Consider the following 12726-nt stretch of genomic DNA (forward strand, 5'->3'; position numbering starts at 1 on the left):
GAAGGGTGACAAACTCTGAAGAGTGTGAATGCATGGACGTTGGGTGCAATTGTGCGGATTATGATATCTTTGCACTAATTACAGCTTTGGATGCCTTTTAGGTTGGCAAAGCTCTTAGAACCTCTAGGGTTGGTGCCAATATATATATATTTTTCTAATAATTTTTTTTCCTTTATTGATAAATTTTTGAATTGAGACAACTGAATACATGGTGCGTGACACACTAGGACTCTTTAGAAATGCTCGAATACTTGAATTGAATTACAATTTTATATTGTAAGTGGTCTAACTATTTAATGTGAATTGACAGTGTATAATCAAATCTAAATTGACAAATTTTTTGTATTGTAAGTGTTCTGTCTATTTCATCTAAATTGATAGTATGTGTGTGTGTGTGGATGTGTGGATGTTCGATCGAAATTGGCCAAAGTGTTACAGCGATCAAATTTAGATATCATCTCATCAAAATAAAACCAGAAATAACATTTCTACAAGCATAATAGTTTTTTTCTTTTTTCTGCAATTTTTTCTTCTTCTTACTGCTAGAAATCAGGGTTTTAGTAAACGCCGCTATAGGTCTAAAAAACGCCTTCAAATCCTTTTGTGGCGTTTAGCACCAAACGCCGAAGATGCGGCCGTCGCTATAACTTTATGGCGCTTTAGAAACGTCACTATATTACTATAGGCGGCGTCACCGCAAAATGTCCTACTCACACCACCATGATGTCATTAGTGACGTAGGCACACCTGTAGACCTTTACATGGCGTTTTCATAAACGCCGTTAATTCTGCTAATTCAAACCATTATCCCCCAATTCATATTCAAACCCAACAGTGTTATCTCCCAATTCAAAATACCCAACGGTAAGATATGACGTCATGCTGACATTTTTATTGGCATTTAAAAACGCCGTGGAAGATTTTTTATTTTTTTTTAAATTTGAAATTGTGGTAAATTATTTCTTTGCTTGTTTAAATTTAAACTGTGACAATTAGAATAAAAGTAAACCAAATCTACTCCATATAAATAGCAAACAAACAAGAGCACCACCGATTCTCATTCAACTTGAATAATAATAAAAATCAAATGAGAAGGAAAAAATAACAAAAATAACTAGTATTAGAACCACATGACCTGTTCCGCATCAGATTAAAAACTAGTTATGAATTAGTGGTTTGTTGCATCAACCAAACATGCATCAACTAGTTGTGATTGTAAAAATTCATGAATATACAATCATCAAAAAGAAAACAAAAAGAATTTGTTGCTTGAACCCCAAGCTCCACGAACCCTTGTACCTTTGTCACGAGTTATCGTACTCCTAGTAAGAAACAATAAGAGAGAAATATCAGATAAGCTGGTTATGTTCGTTTAAGCAATCAAATGCACAACTAAGCAGAATACTCAAAATACATTATAGAAATATTGCAAGACTGTTTGTAAGAGAGAAATATCAGATAAGCTGGTTATGTCCATTTCTTAAATCGATTCGAATTAATGCTTGTAAGAACCTCAAATCCTTGCCAGATGCCATGCATAGCAACAACAATAATGAATTCAAAAATCTCAGCCTAGTGGACATAAGAGGTTGTGAAAACATGGAGTCCCTTCCGGAAGGTTGGTTCCGATTCGCCACATCGAATCTGAGACTTGCTTATCTACGACTGCAAAAAGCTCGAGGCCCTACCATATAACCTCAGTTCTCTTCAAGTGCTGAAAGTATGGAAATCCCCTACAGGAATTGTCTCCAATTGGAGTTCTCTAACGAACCTCAGTTCACTTAACATCAACACAATCATGATCAGTAAGCCCCCATCAGAGTGGGGTTTGCACAGATTACCCTCTCTTAGAAACCTCATTCTTAATGGCTCAACAGATTGCCCACCCCTTTGACTGCAACCTCTCTGTCAACATTTTCGAAACATCATCTTGATACAATCTTATACAAAGAATTGTTTCCAAGTCTCAATACAACTTCTCATTACTTAATACCTCCCTCAACTTGCTCAATGAAATAATAACAATTGCAATCTATTCAATAAAATTGAGGAAGATTATGTTTATACCCTGTTTTGCAGAGCTGTCAATCTGTCAACATACTAAGAACTAGTAAACCAACACCAATCAGATAACTCCTTCATTTTTTTTAACCAATCAATACTAAACAGGTACTAGGATTGAGTAGTCTTACAATAACATCGAAGAAACCCCCCCCAAAAAAAACTTAATGTATGACAAAAAATCTTCCACATACAATGCTTATCTAATTCAATTCCTACTGCCAAAGCCATCTTCTTTTGATCCTTGGCTGTCTATAAAAATCTGCAATCTATGGGATGACTCTTCCCTTTGTACAATATGTAAACAGCCAAAACGGTAAGCCCACTCTTCAAGGCTCATCACTCATGTACATATAAGGGAAATAGGAGTAAATTGAATCTGTATCCTGAAACAGAGAGCTTAATCAATACGTTGGATCATAGATCTGATTTATGTCAACATACAGTAGTCATTTGCTGACCACTGTGGTAATGCCTGTTGGAATGGAACTAAACAGAGGAATAACCGGGTTGACAGCTGGTTAAACAATAACCCACAGTTTAGTGGCAGAAGAGATCTCAAATTTGTATGAAAGGGACCGAAGAGATGACTTGGACTCTAGAGGGGCTCCCACTTATTTTTGTTTATGAAAACATTGAAAATAAAAATTACACCAATTAGGCCCTTAATAATTAGAATCTAAAAATGGGAATATTGAAATCAACAGAGGTTCTGGCTATAAATATGGAAAATGTAAAGCAAGGGATCAAATATGGGGCACCAGAAATTTGAATCTCAAGACATGAACTCAAAGAGCACGACCACATGGCAATGGCAGAATTAGATAAAAAAAATTTCTTTTGGGGTGGGAGTGGGCAGCTCATTGAATTAGGGGTGTCAAGGTTTGTGTTCTCGTGGAAAATCAGTGGAATTCTACGACTTTTTTGGGGACCTGGCCTGCCTAATCCAAGCTAACATAGGATCTACTTACTATAATATCACTCAGGAATTCTGTAATCTAATGAAGCAATTGAGTTGTATTTTCAACACCAAATCACACTATGTCTTAATAGATTTAGAAAAGTGAGAAATGAAAAAATAGTGATGTTGGTACTTTTACCTTGTTAGTTCTTCTTCTTCTTTTTCTTTGAAAGGTGAACCTATATTTAATAAGAGCAAGTATTGTAATTAATAAGATATGGTATTTGTCAAAAAAGCTTTGATTAAATGATTGCTACCTCTTGGGATGAAAATGCATGAGATTGTTGTTGATGTGACATTGACCGAATAGTGGGATGACTACTAAGTGAATCCTCAACCTATCATTCAATAAGAGGCTTAAGTTGTATATTAGCTCTAAGCAATTTAAAGTAATAACTAGTAAAAATAATTAAAATACCTGTTGCCTATGTAATGGGTTTGAGGGTGCAACAACTGGATCAACGGGCACGCCTGCAGCTTGCAATTGAGATTCCAAAAACTGAATTCGTGACTGAAAATTATATATTTTGCGTATTCCCACATGATGTATCCTATATTTTTAGAAATTTCATATCTGTGTAGTATCACATGTCCGTGATTTTAAGATCGTGTGTGGAGGAAGAGAAATTTTCCTAGATGAGGAGCTGAAATGGAGGAAAACATATATAGATCAAATTAGAAGAGGGAATAGGGCAGGAAACAAGAGAGAAAAATAGAGCAGATAACACAGAAGATTTTGAAAGGTTACATGAAAGAAAAAAATTGTTAACTCCATAATGGAATCATACTAATCAAATTTTAGGCACCAGAACAGTGGAGAGTTTTGACATGCTCAAAATTTTTGCCAGGTCATCAATCAAGCAAAGTCCATTTGAATGTTCCTCAAAGGAACAAACCTGCAGCAAGTATGCAAAACAGCATCCTTGGGCGATTTCTTTCAAATCATATTTTCCAAATACCCGTTTTCAATTTATTTTTCCAACTCATATTGTTTTGTGAAGTGGTAAACACAACTTCAACTAATTTTTGTATAACTTTTTTTAAAGTCGTGTTTTTATAACATAACTTTCCAAAAACCGACATGAGTACAGGAAATAACTTCAAAACAACTTTTGTGCCAGAACAAGCCAGAAAATATTACCAGCTTTGGTAGTGGGAAGGGGAGACAAAATGAAAACCATTGAAATTAATGCATAAAAAACTTGAAATTATTGATTTAGCAAAATATTTCGTTTTAAAAAATATATATATTTTTTCTGCAAAAACATTTTTCATATGTTTGGTTGTGATTTTGAAACTAATGTGCCACTAGTTGTATTACAAGTAGTGGTGGTGGTGACGGTTGGGGTGGTAGGGTGGTGGTGGTGATGGTGGCAGCAATAGCATAGTGGTATTCGTGAGACTTTAATTTGAAAAACGTTTTTCATATTTCAGAAGTACAAATATTTCAAAAATAAAAGATATCTTCTCCCCAAATAATCTTATTTTCCGTTGATCACAGAAAATAGTTTCCATTAGCTTTCGTTTTCGGCATACCAAACACCAAAAAATGAGAAATTTTTTCCAAAAAACGTTTTTTCACCAAAACAAAGAAGCCAGTCTAAACCATATATTGTTTAGTTCGAACATATATAGACTAGCTAGAGGAAATAGTACCTGCAATTCAGAGTTATGTACAGATGCGAGTGCGAGTCTTAATTTGTAGGTACCAATAATTTCACTTTGATCTACATTCTCAAGTGTGAATTTGATTTGCCACGTAGTTCCTTTGTATGTATTATCACCTATTTTCCTGCAATTCAATTGAACTGGTAAGTAATTGGACATGTAACTATAACTAGCTATTCTGTAGTAGTAAGAACATCAAGTCCAAATGATTAATACCCTCTTAAACATTAACAAATCCAATAATGTGATTTTATAAATCGTTGATCAATATTGATTTATAATGCAGTGAATACAAGTGAAGAAAATTTAAAGATCATTTTATATGATAATGCGTTAATTAAAAAAAGAAAAATAGAATACTGTGAAAGTACATATAATCAGATTGGGTTACAAGACCTTGTGCCCCAGTGATATGCTTTCCAATCTCCATGGTGGAAGTTGTGGGTTCAAGCCCCATGTGGGGCAGTGGGGTTGATCCCCTTTCCCCTTCCCCTTAGATTAGACTAGTGTTGGTTGTAACGAGTGACCAAAAAAAAAAAAAAAGAAAAGAAGATTGGGTTATCCTTCCTCACCCAAAACCCGCACCAAACACGATTTGATTCTTTAATCCACCCAAAACCCACCTCATCATACTAAAAAACTCCAAACCCGTCCCATTAGGGTTGAGAAGGGTCGGGCGGTTAACCAGATCGATTTTTTCCATCCGTAATTACTATAACCACCTTTAACCCATGTAAGTACTAGGCAAAGAAAGGAAGCATTAGCAATAGGACACAGTTTACCATTTCATGTGATACGTGAATCAATATATATATAGCAGTGAAGCAGATTGTATCAAACAAAACACATTCTCATACATTGTCTAAAGAATGTATTAATTTTCAACCTTTTGGGAAGGAGTGTAATGACTGAAAAGAAATAGACATCATATATATGGAAGAAATGTACCTGGTTACTTGAGCAAAGAACCAATCTTATTCATCTGAAGAAAAAATTACAGAAAAAATTTTTAGACATCAATTTTTTCTTCTTCTTCTTGTTAGCTCAAAATATAATTTTACAAAGAGAACACTACAACAAAATGCACATTTGGCGACTAAATTTGTTTTAGTTGCTAAATGTGCATTTTGTTGTAGTGGAATTTTAGAATTAAGGAAACAAAATATCATTGCTATCTGACATACCTCAATTAGATTAGCACATGTACAAATAAGTCCCAAATTTCATCAGCATGCATTTTTATACATCATCTAATGGGCCTGAAGGTTCTATCCCTCGGGTTCTAGGTCGATTTGGAAATTGGTGCCTGTGTTTGATGATCTTCTATGTCTCTTGGAAGAGAAAAGTTAGGGATCATAAAAAAATTCCATGAAAATGATCATGAAAGGTTTGTGATCTTTGGATTACCTTGATTAGTGTGTGGTGCTTTATTCTAAGTGTAATCTAAGGGTCACAAAGCTTTCATGATTATTTTCATGAAAGGTTTTTCATGATATCTAGCATTGCTGCTCTTTGAATGATGTTTGATTGTTTAAGAACTTGTGAAAGTGTTTTAGAGTTTTTGTAGAGTCTTGAGCCCCAAGGTCCACTTTTTCATTAATGAGATTCTCTAATGATGGGCTCAGTATATGTGGTGTTAAAGTTGGAAACCCCCTTCAATTAATTTTATTTTTGAAAATTAATTTTTTTTTTTTAAAAAAAATTTGTCTCTCATTTTATAGAGATAATTTGATTTTGAATTTGAGTTTAAATACTTTCTCATTTCTCATATATTGGAGGATTTTGAAAATACAATTATTTTTATAAAATGAGAGAAATTATTAGGGGGTTGTAGTGGAGAAATTATTTAGATGAAACACTCTTCTAAAAATTAATACAATTGAGTTTATATATATATATATATCTATATCTATCTACATATTAAGGGAAATGGGGTTTTCTTGCATATTAAAGCCGAGGTGAAGGCTTAGTTTCTGCAGCATTTCTCTGAGGTTTGGAAGGTCAGACCTAAATTATCCGGTCATTTCATGAACATTGGAGGAACACATGTTGTTGAACAATTGGAGGCAGAGTTTATTGAAGAGGAAATTAGTACTGTAATCAAGTCATGTGAAGGGAATAATGCACCTGGACCTGATGGATTCAACATGGCTTTTTTTCAAGAAATGTTGGAAATTTGTGAAATCTGATGTGCAACAATTTATGAGGGAATTTCATCAAAATGCAAATTTAGCGGGTGAGATTAATAGCTCATTCGTTGTTTTAATTCCCAAAAATAATAGCCCCTCTTGTTTGGATGAGTATAGGCCAATTAGTTTGATTGGGTCCATGTATAAAATTCTAGCAAAGGTGTTAGCAAATAGGATGAAACAGGTGATGCCCAAGATTATTAGTGAGGTTCAGTCAGCTTTTCTGGATGGTCGGAATATTCTGGATGGGATTATAATAGCAAATAAAATTGTTAACGAATGGAAAAGATCAAATAAGAAAGGTTTGGTACTTAAATTGGATTTTGAAAAGGCCTATGACTCAATTAATTGGGAGTTTCTCTTTAACATGTTATCAAATTTTGGCTTTGGTTCTAAATGGGTGAGTTGGATGAAAGCTTGTGTATTTTCTGCTAAGATCTCTATTTTGGTTAATGGGTTACCAACATCTGAATTTTGCCCACAAAGGGGCCTTAGACAAGGTGATCTATTGTTACTGTTTTTATTTAATATTGTAGCAGAGGGCCTCAATATATTGCTGAGCAGGGCTAAGGAGTTAAACTTAATTTATGGGGCAGAGGTGGGGTCACACGGCCTAAGAGTAACTCACTTGTAGTTTACGGATGACACGATTTTGTTTTGTGAAGCTAAAATGGAGGAAGTAGGTAATATTAAAAGAATTTTACGATGTTTTAAGATGGCATCGGGGTTAAAAATAAATTATCATAAGAGTGTTATCTGTGGTGTTGGGGTTGATGATGGATTATTACATGAGTTTGCCTCTAATCTAAATTGCCTTTACCAGAAGCTGCCTATAATGTATTTGGGACTGCCATTGGGGGTCAACCCAAGTAGGAGAAGTACTTGGAAACCTGTTCTTGTTAAATTCAAGCAAAATTGGCTAATTGGAAGAGAAGACTTATTTCTTTTGCTGGGAGATTAACCTTAATCAAGTCTGTTATGTCAAATCTGTCTATTTATTATTTATCATTGTTCAAGATTCCGGTAGGGGTGGCTAAGGAGATTGAGAAAATGCAATCAACTTTCTTGTGGGGTGGATCAGATCTATGAAGAAAAGTGCACTTGGTCTGTTGGGAAGGGATTGCCAAGAATAAGAATCTAGGTGGTTTGGGCTTGAGGAGGATTAGAACATTCAATGAATGCCTGTTGCTAAAATGGTCTAGAAAGAAGTGATATGCGTAAAATATAATGTTGAGAATGGGAAATGGTTTCCAACATTGGAAGGTAGAGGTTGTAAAATCTAGACTGATATACTTAATGTAGTGCTGTTAAATCCAGACTTGCATTATTTCTATATTCATAACTCTCAGATAGTTTTGGGGGATGGGCGTAAAGCACATTTTTGGTTGGACAAGTGAATTGGTAATGTATGTTTTAAAGAGGAATTCCCTAGACTATTCTATCTCTCTAATGATAAGCATGGGGTGGTAAGGGTGTTTTTGAGAATAGGGATGCAGCTGATGCATGGAATCTAGAGTTTAGAAGAAATTTGTTGGCCTAGAAGGAGGAGGAAATTCATAGGTTAGTTTGTTTACTTAGGTGTGCTCCAGCTATTTGTACTGATAAACCAGATGAATTGAAATGGGCAGCATATTTTTCTGGCTTGTTTAGTGTAGCATCAGTTTATAAATGTAGTGAATCTCTTCTTGGTCCTGTTATAACAATGGTAGGCTCTATATGGAATATTTTTGCTCCTCCTAAAGTGCAATTTTTTGGGTGGTTGGCATGGCTTGGTAAGGTTAAAACTTCCTGTTTTTTTTCATAGAATTGTTATACTTGATGGGAGTGTTAATCTTGAATGTGTTTGTTGTCATAATGATGTTGAAACTGTGGAGCATATCATTCTTTTCTGTCCTTTTGTTTGGAGGCTGTGGTCAAACATTGTAAGATGGGGGGTTTTTAGTGGGTCTTGCCAGGTTCTGTAGATGGGTTGCTGCAATGGTGGTATGGTTGCAAAATGAAAAAAGTGGAGAAGAAAATCTAGATGGTCATCTTATTGGCAACTCTTTGGTCTACATGAAGGCCTAGAAATGAGTGTGTTTTCAATGGATCTCAACCATATTTTGAATCTTTATGTGAAATTGTGAAAGTTAGAGTAGCTTTGTGGGTCAAGGCCTCGCCATTACATGTGGAAGCTTTTGTGAATGATCTAGTGTATAATCTGCATCAAGTCAAATTTTGCCTTAGGAATGGTGGTTGAGTGTATATTAGCATCAGGTTGCTGAGGTTAGTGTCTAATCTAGGTGGGCTTGTCTGGTTGTTAAGGTTAGTGTCTGATCTGGGTTGTGCTATCAATGTATGATCTGTTATTGAAGTCTGGTGGCAGAGCCTGTGTATGGTATGGTTCTGAGCTTAGTGTATGATTTGGGTTATGCTGTTAGTGTAAGATATGTTACTGAGGTATTATATGATTTTGTTGATCTGTTATCCGGTATCTGATATGTGCTATTTTGTTACTGAGGTATTGCTGGTTGAATAGATCTTTGTTTTCTTATCTATGCTATTTTGTTATCTGATCTTGCTTTTACTTGTTGAATGGATTTTTGTGCTGCTCTTCTACTGTTACTAGAGCCTGCTTTTGATGATCTTTTCTGTACTACTCTATTCCTCTAGATTTGGTTTGTCTTCAACAGGATTGATGGATTTCTCTTTGTTGTCTTTCTTGGTTGTTGCTCTCTTTTGAGGGTGCTTAGCATATGATAGGATGAGCTTTTTGGTGCCAACCTAGTTGGGATGATCTAACCCACTATGATGCTTGGTGCACCCTTCTTTCCTTATTGATGTTTTGATGTATTTGTGTGTACATCTTGTACCTTTCATTGTCATCAATAAAGCTTCAGTTTTTTGACGATCAAGAAAAAAGAGAAATGGGGTTTCATGTGAGAAAGCTACTAAAGCCTCCACATGCCTAATCTTAATCTTATTTTTTCAATTTAAAAAAATAATAAACTATTCATATGTTTCACATAATTTTCAAATTAAAAAAAAAAAAATCTTCAAGCCCATCTCTTAAGATCATTGACTAAAAGATGATCAAGCCACTTAAAAAGCTAATTTCAAACACTCTTTTTGCTAAAAAAAAAGTTAAAACTTATTTAATATTATTTATTTTTTTAATTTTTTTAAAATTAATTTAAAAATAAATTTAACAATCATTGTTTAATCTCGTACATAGTACGGGTGATATACTAGTGTATATATATCAATTTTAGATATCTTTTTGTGAATAAACTATTGTTGATCATGATATTTTTTGTGAAATAACGAGTTAAGAAAAAAATTGTACTTCTCGTGTATATATATATATATTTTCAAATTAATGAATTTTAAGATTATTATCTTATTTCAATTATTTTACTTTCCTTTTTCTTGAGCAGCAAAGAGACAAATTATATTAGATCATAAAAAAAAAGTACACAAAGCTTAAAAAGAAATTGCATCATTGTCAAAGTTAGGCATCCCAACTAGATTGGCACCCAAAGCAAGACTACTCATATGCATTTCCAAAGCTCCAGAGAGAGTTAAAGAGTTTCCAACTCAAAACCCCTCTAAACATCCAAAACAATGCAACATTACACCCTTTCTCCAATACAAAATCTAATTTGCACCATATTATACATAAAGTCAGTGATGGAGTAGTGGAAGTCCCTAGAAGTGGATCTCAGCCAAATTGCAAGCCTAATAATTATAGTTTCCTGTAACTCCTCCATCTGTGGTTGGATGTCTTTAGAGAGGCAATCGTTCATGTGCTTCCAGATGGACCAAAGAACCACCAAAGGTATTGCATTCCAAATTCTCCTCTCTATTTTTTTGCAGCTATTCCCTGCCCACCACTACAATAGCCCTTCAACTGTTCCAGGCACCACCCATTGAGCTCCCCATAATTTCAGAAGACCTATCCAAACTCTCCAAACCATAGAACATAAGACAAGCATATGCTCTACTAATTCTTGGGCTGCTATGCATACAGTAGCTGTAGTATCATCCATCACTCCAATTCTTTGTAGGAAGACTAAAGTTTTAATCTTATGTTTCCATGCAAGCCACCCAAAAAATTGTACATTAGGGAGAAGGTACTTGATCCACACCAACCTGCTAGAACTCTTATGCTCACCATACTCTAAATTAGTGTGATTATAAAGAGTTGAGACAAAAGATTGCCTTATTTTGGTTGTTAACCAAACTGATTTATCCTTAGCATTCATGTTCAAAATAGGGGCTACTCTGATAGACTGATTAAGTGTGTTTAGCTCATCATGTTCCCATTGGAATAAGGCTCTCCTATAATTGAACACCCAATTCTCAGAGTTACCTTTTTTAATAGCGTATGCCCTGAGTGACCCATCGTTATCATTAGACAACCTGAAAAGTCTAGGAAATAACTCTTTGAGACTAGCTTCTCTATTCCAGCAGTCATGCCATTGCTCACTCAACAGCCATTGCTCACTCTAATATGGAGATTATTGACATAAAATTGCAGTAAGCTGACCCTATGACTTGCTGCTGGTAGAATATCATCCCAAATCTTGGAGAATCTGTTGTCTGATTGCAGATTTGGTAGGCATTTCCCACTATCAAAATTGTATTTGCTACAAATCACCTTCTTCCACAAAGCTGTTTCCTCATTGGCAAACCTCCACCACCACTTAATTAATAGACAAACATTCATATCTCTGATTCTTCTAACACCCAGCCCCCTTGCTTAATACTTTTAGTTATCTCTTTCCATTTTGCTAGATGAATTTCCTCTTTAACTTAAAGCCACCCTATAAGAATGAGGCTTGTAATTTATCAATTTCTTTTGCTAACCATTATGGCATTTTAAACAGTGGGAGGTAGTACACTGGCAGACTAGATAACACTACTTTAACCAAGGTGAGCCTGCCTGCAAAATAAAGGAATCTCCTCTTCCAACCAGCAAGCTTGAGTTTAAGCTTCTTAATAACAGGTTTCCAAATCAACTTTCTACTTGGACTAGCACATAATGGCAACCCAAGGTACTTCGTGGTACTTTATGAGTTTTGCAATTTAACATGGATGCAAACTCATTGAGCATAGAGTCAGAGATACCAAACCCACAGACTACACTTTTATGATAGTTAATCTTCAGCCCTTATGCAACTTCAAAACACCTTAAGATCCTTTTTAAAATTAACACTTCTGACCATTCAGCAACACAGAACAATAATGAGTCATCTGCAAATCGTAGGTGAGAAACTATCAGATCCTTGTCACCAAAAACTACTCCTTTCAATAGCCCCAACTCCCTAGCTCTCACAAGTAATATGTTCAGACCTTCTGCAGCCAAGTTCAATACAAAAGAAGATAATGGATCCCCTTGTCTAAGGCATTTTTGAGGACTAAACTCCTTAGTTGGTGAACCATTTACAAGTATTGAGATTCTAGCTGAAGAGAGACATTCTTTCATCTAAGAAAGCTATGAGAACTCGAATATACAAATCAAGTGAATAATTAAATAATAATAATTTTACAATCTCAAATATTTTGATAGTGAATCCTAAAGTGAAAATTAAATATTTGGAGGGTCTTTTAATTAATTTTAAACCTACAATAAATTTATGGTGAAAGTCTTTAATTTAGGGGCAAGATTTATTGTTAAAAAAAAATAGTAATAATAATAATAGAGAACAAATTATTGAGTATATTTTGATCTAATAGTTATATTTAATTTATTTAGTGAAAAGATAATAAAAAATAGAATTAAATATTATAAAGAAACGTGGGAGTGGTTGTCTGTGAGGAAGCTTATTAGGGTTTTATATTCACTATATCAGACCCTAAGCCTCC

The 12726-nt window shown here is 34.7% G+C and overlaps 1 protein-coding gene and 1 long non-coding RNA gene across 2 annotated transcripts; both read right to left on the minus strand.

The window, feature by feature from the left end:
- Positions 1-700: 700 nt before the first annotated feature.
- Positions 701-5704, minus strand: LOC114294326 (uncharacterized). Its single transcript, XR_014365775.1, has 6 exons — positions 5639-5704; positions 4679-4814; positions 3441-3666; positions 3280-3360; positions 3162-3201; positions 701-1322 (listed from the first exon to the last, which is right to left on the minus strand). It is a non-coding gene; the product is annotated as an uncharacterized LOC114294326 (long non-coding RNA).
- A 5047-nt stretch (positions 5705-10751) lies between these two features.
- On the minus strand, positions 10752-12346 carry LOC145824205 (uncharacterized). Its single transcript, XM_082923825.1, has 4 exons — positions 12084-12346; positions 11408-11552; positions 11231-11366; positions 10752-11038 (listed from the first exon to the last, which is right to left on the minus strand). The coding sequence occupies exons 1-4, from the start codon at positions 12344-12346 to the stop codon at positions 10752-10754; spliced, it is 831 nt and encodes a 276-aa protein (XP_082779951.1).
- Between the last annotated feature and the right edge of the window lie 380 nt (positions 12347-12726).

The sequence above is a fragment of the Camellia sinensis genome, chromosome 4 (assembly GCF_055761805.1).
Source record: "Camellia sinensis isolate YWXY chromosome 4, ASM5576180v1, whole genome shotgun sequence".
NCBI lineage: Eukaryota > Viridiplantae > Streptophyta > Magnoliopsida > Ericales > Theaceae > Camellia > Camellia sinensis.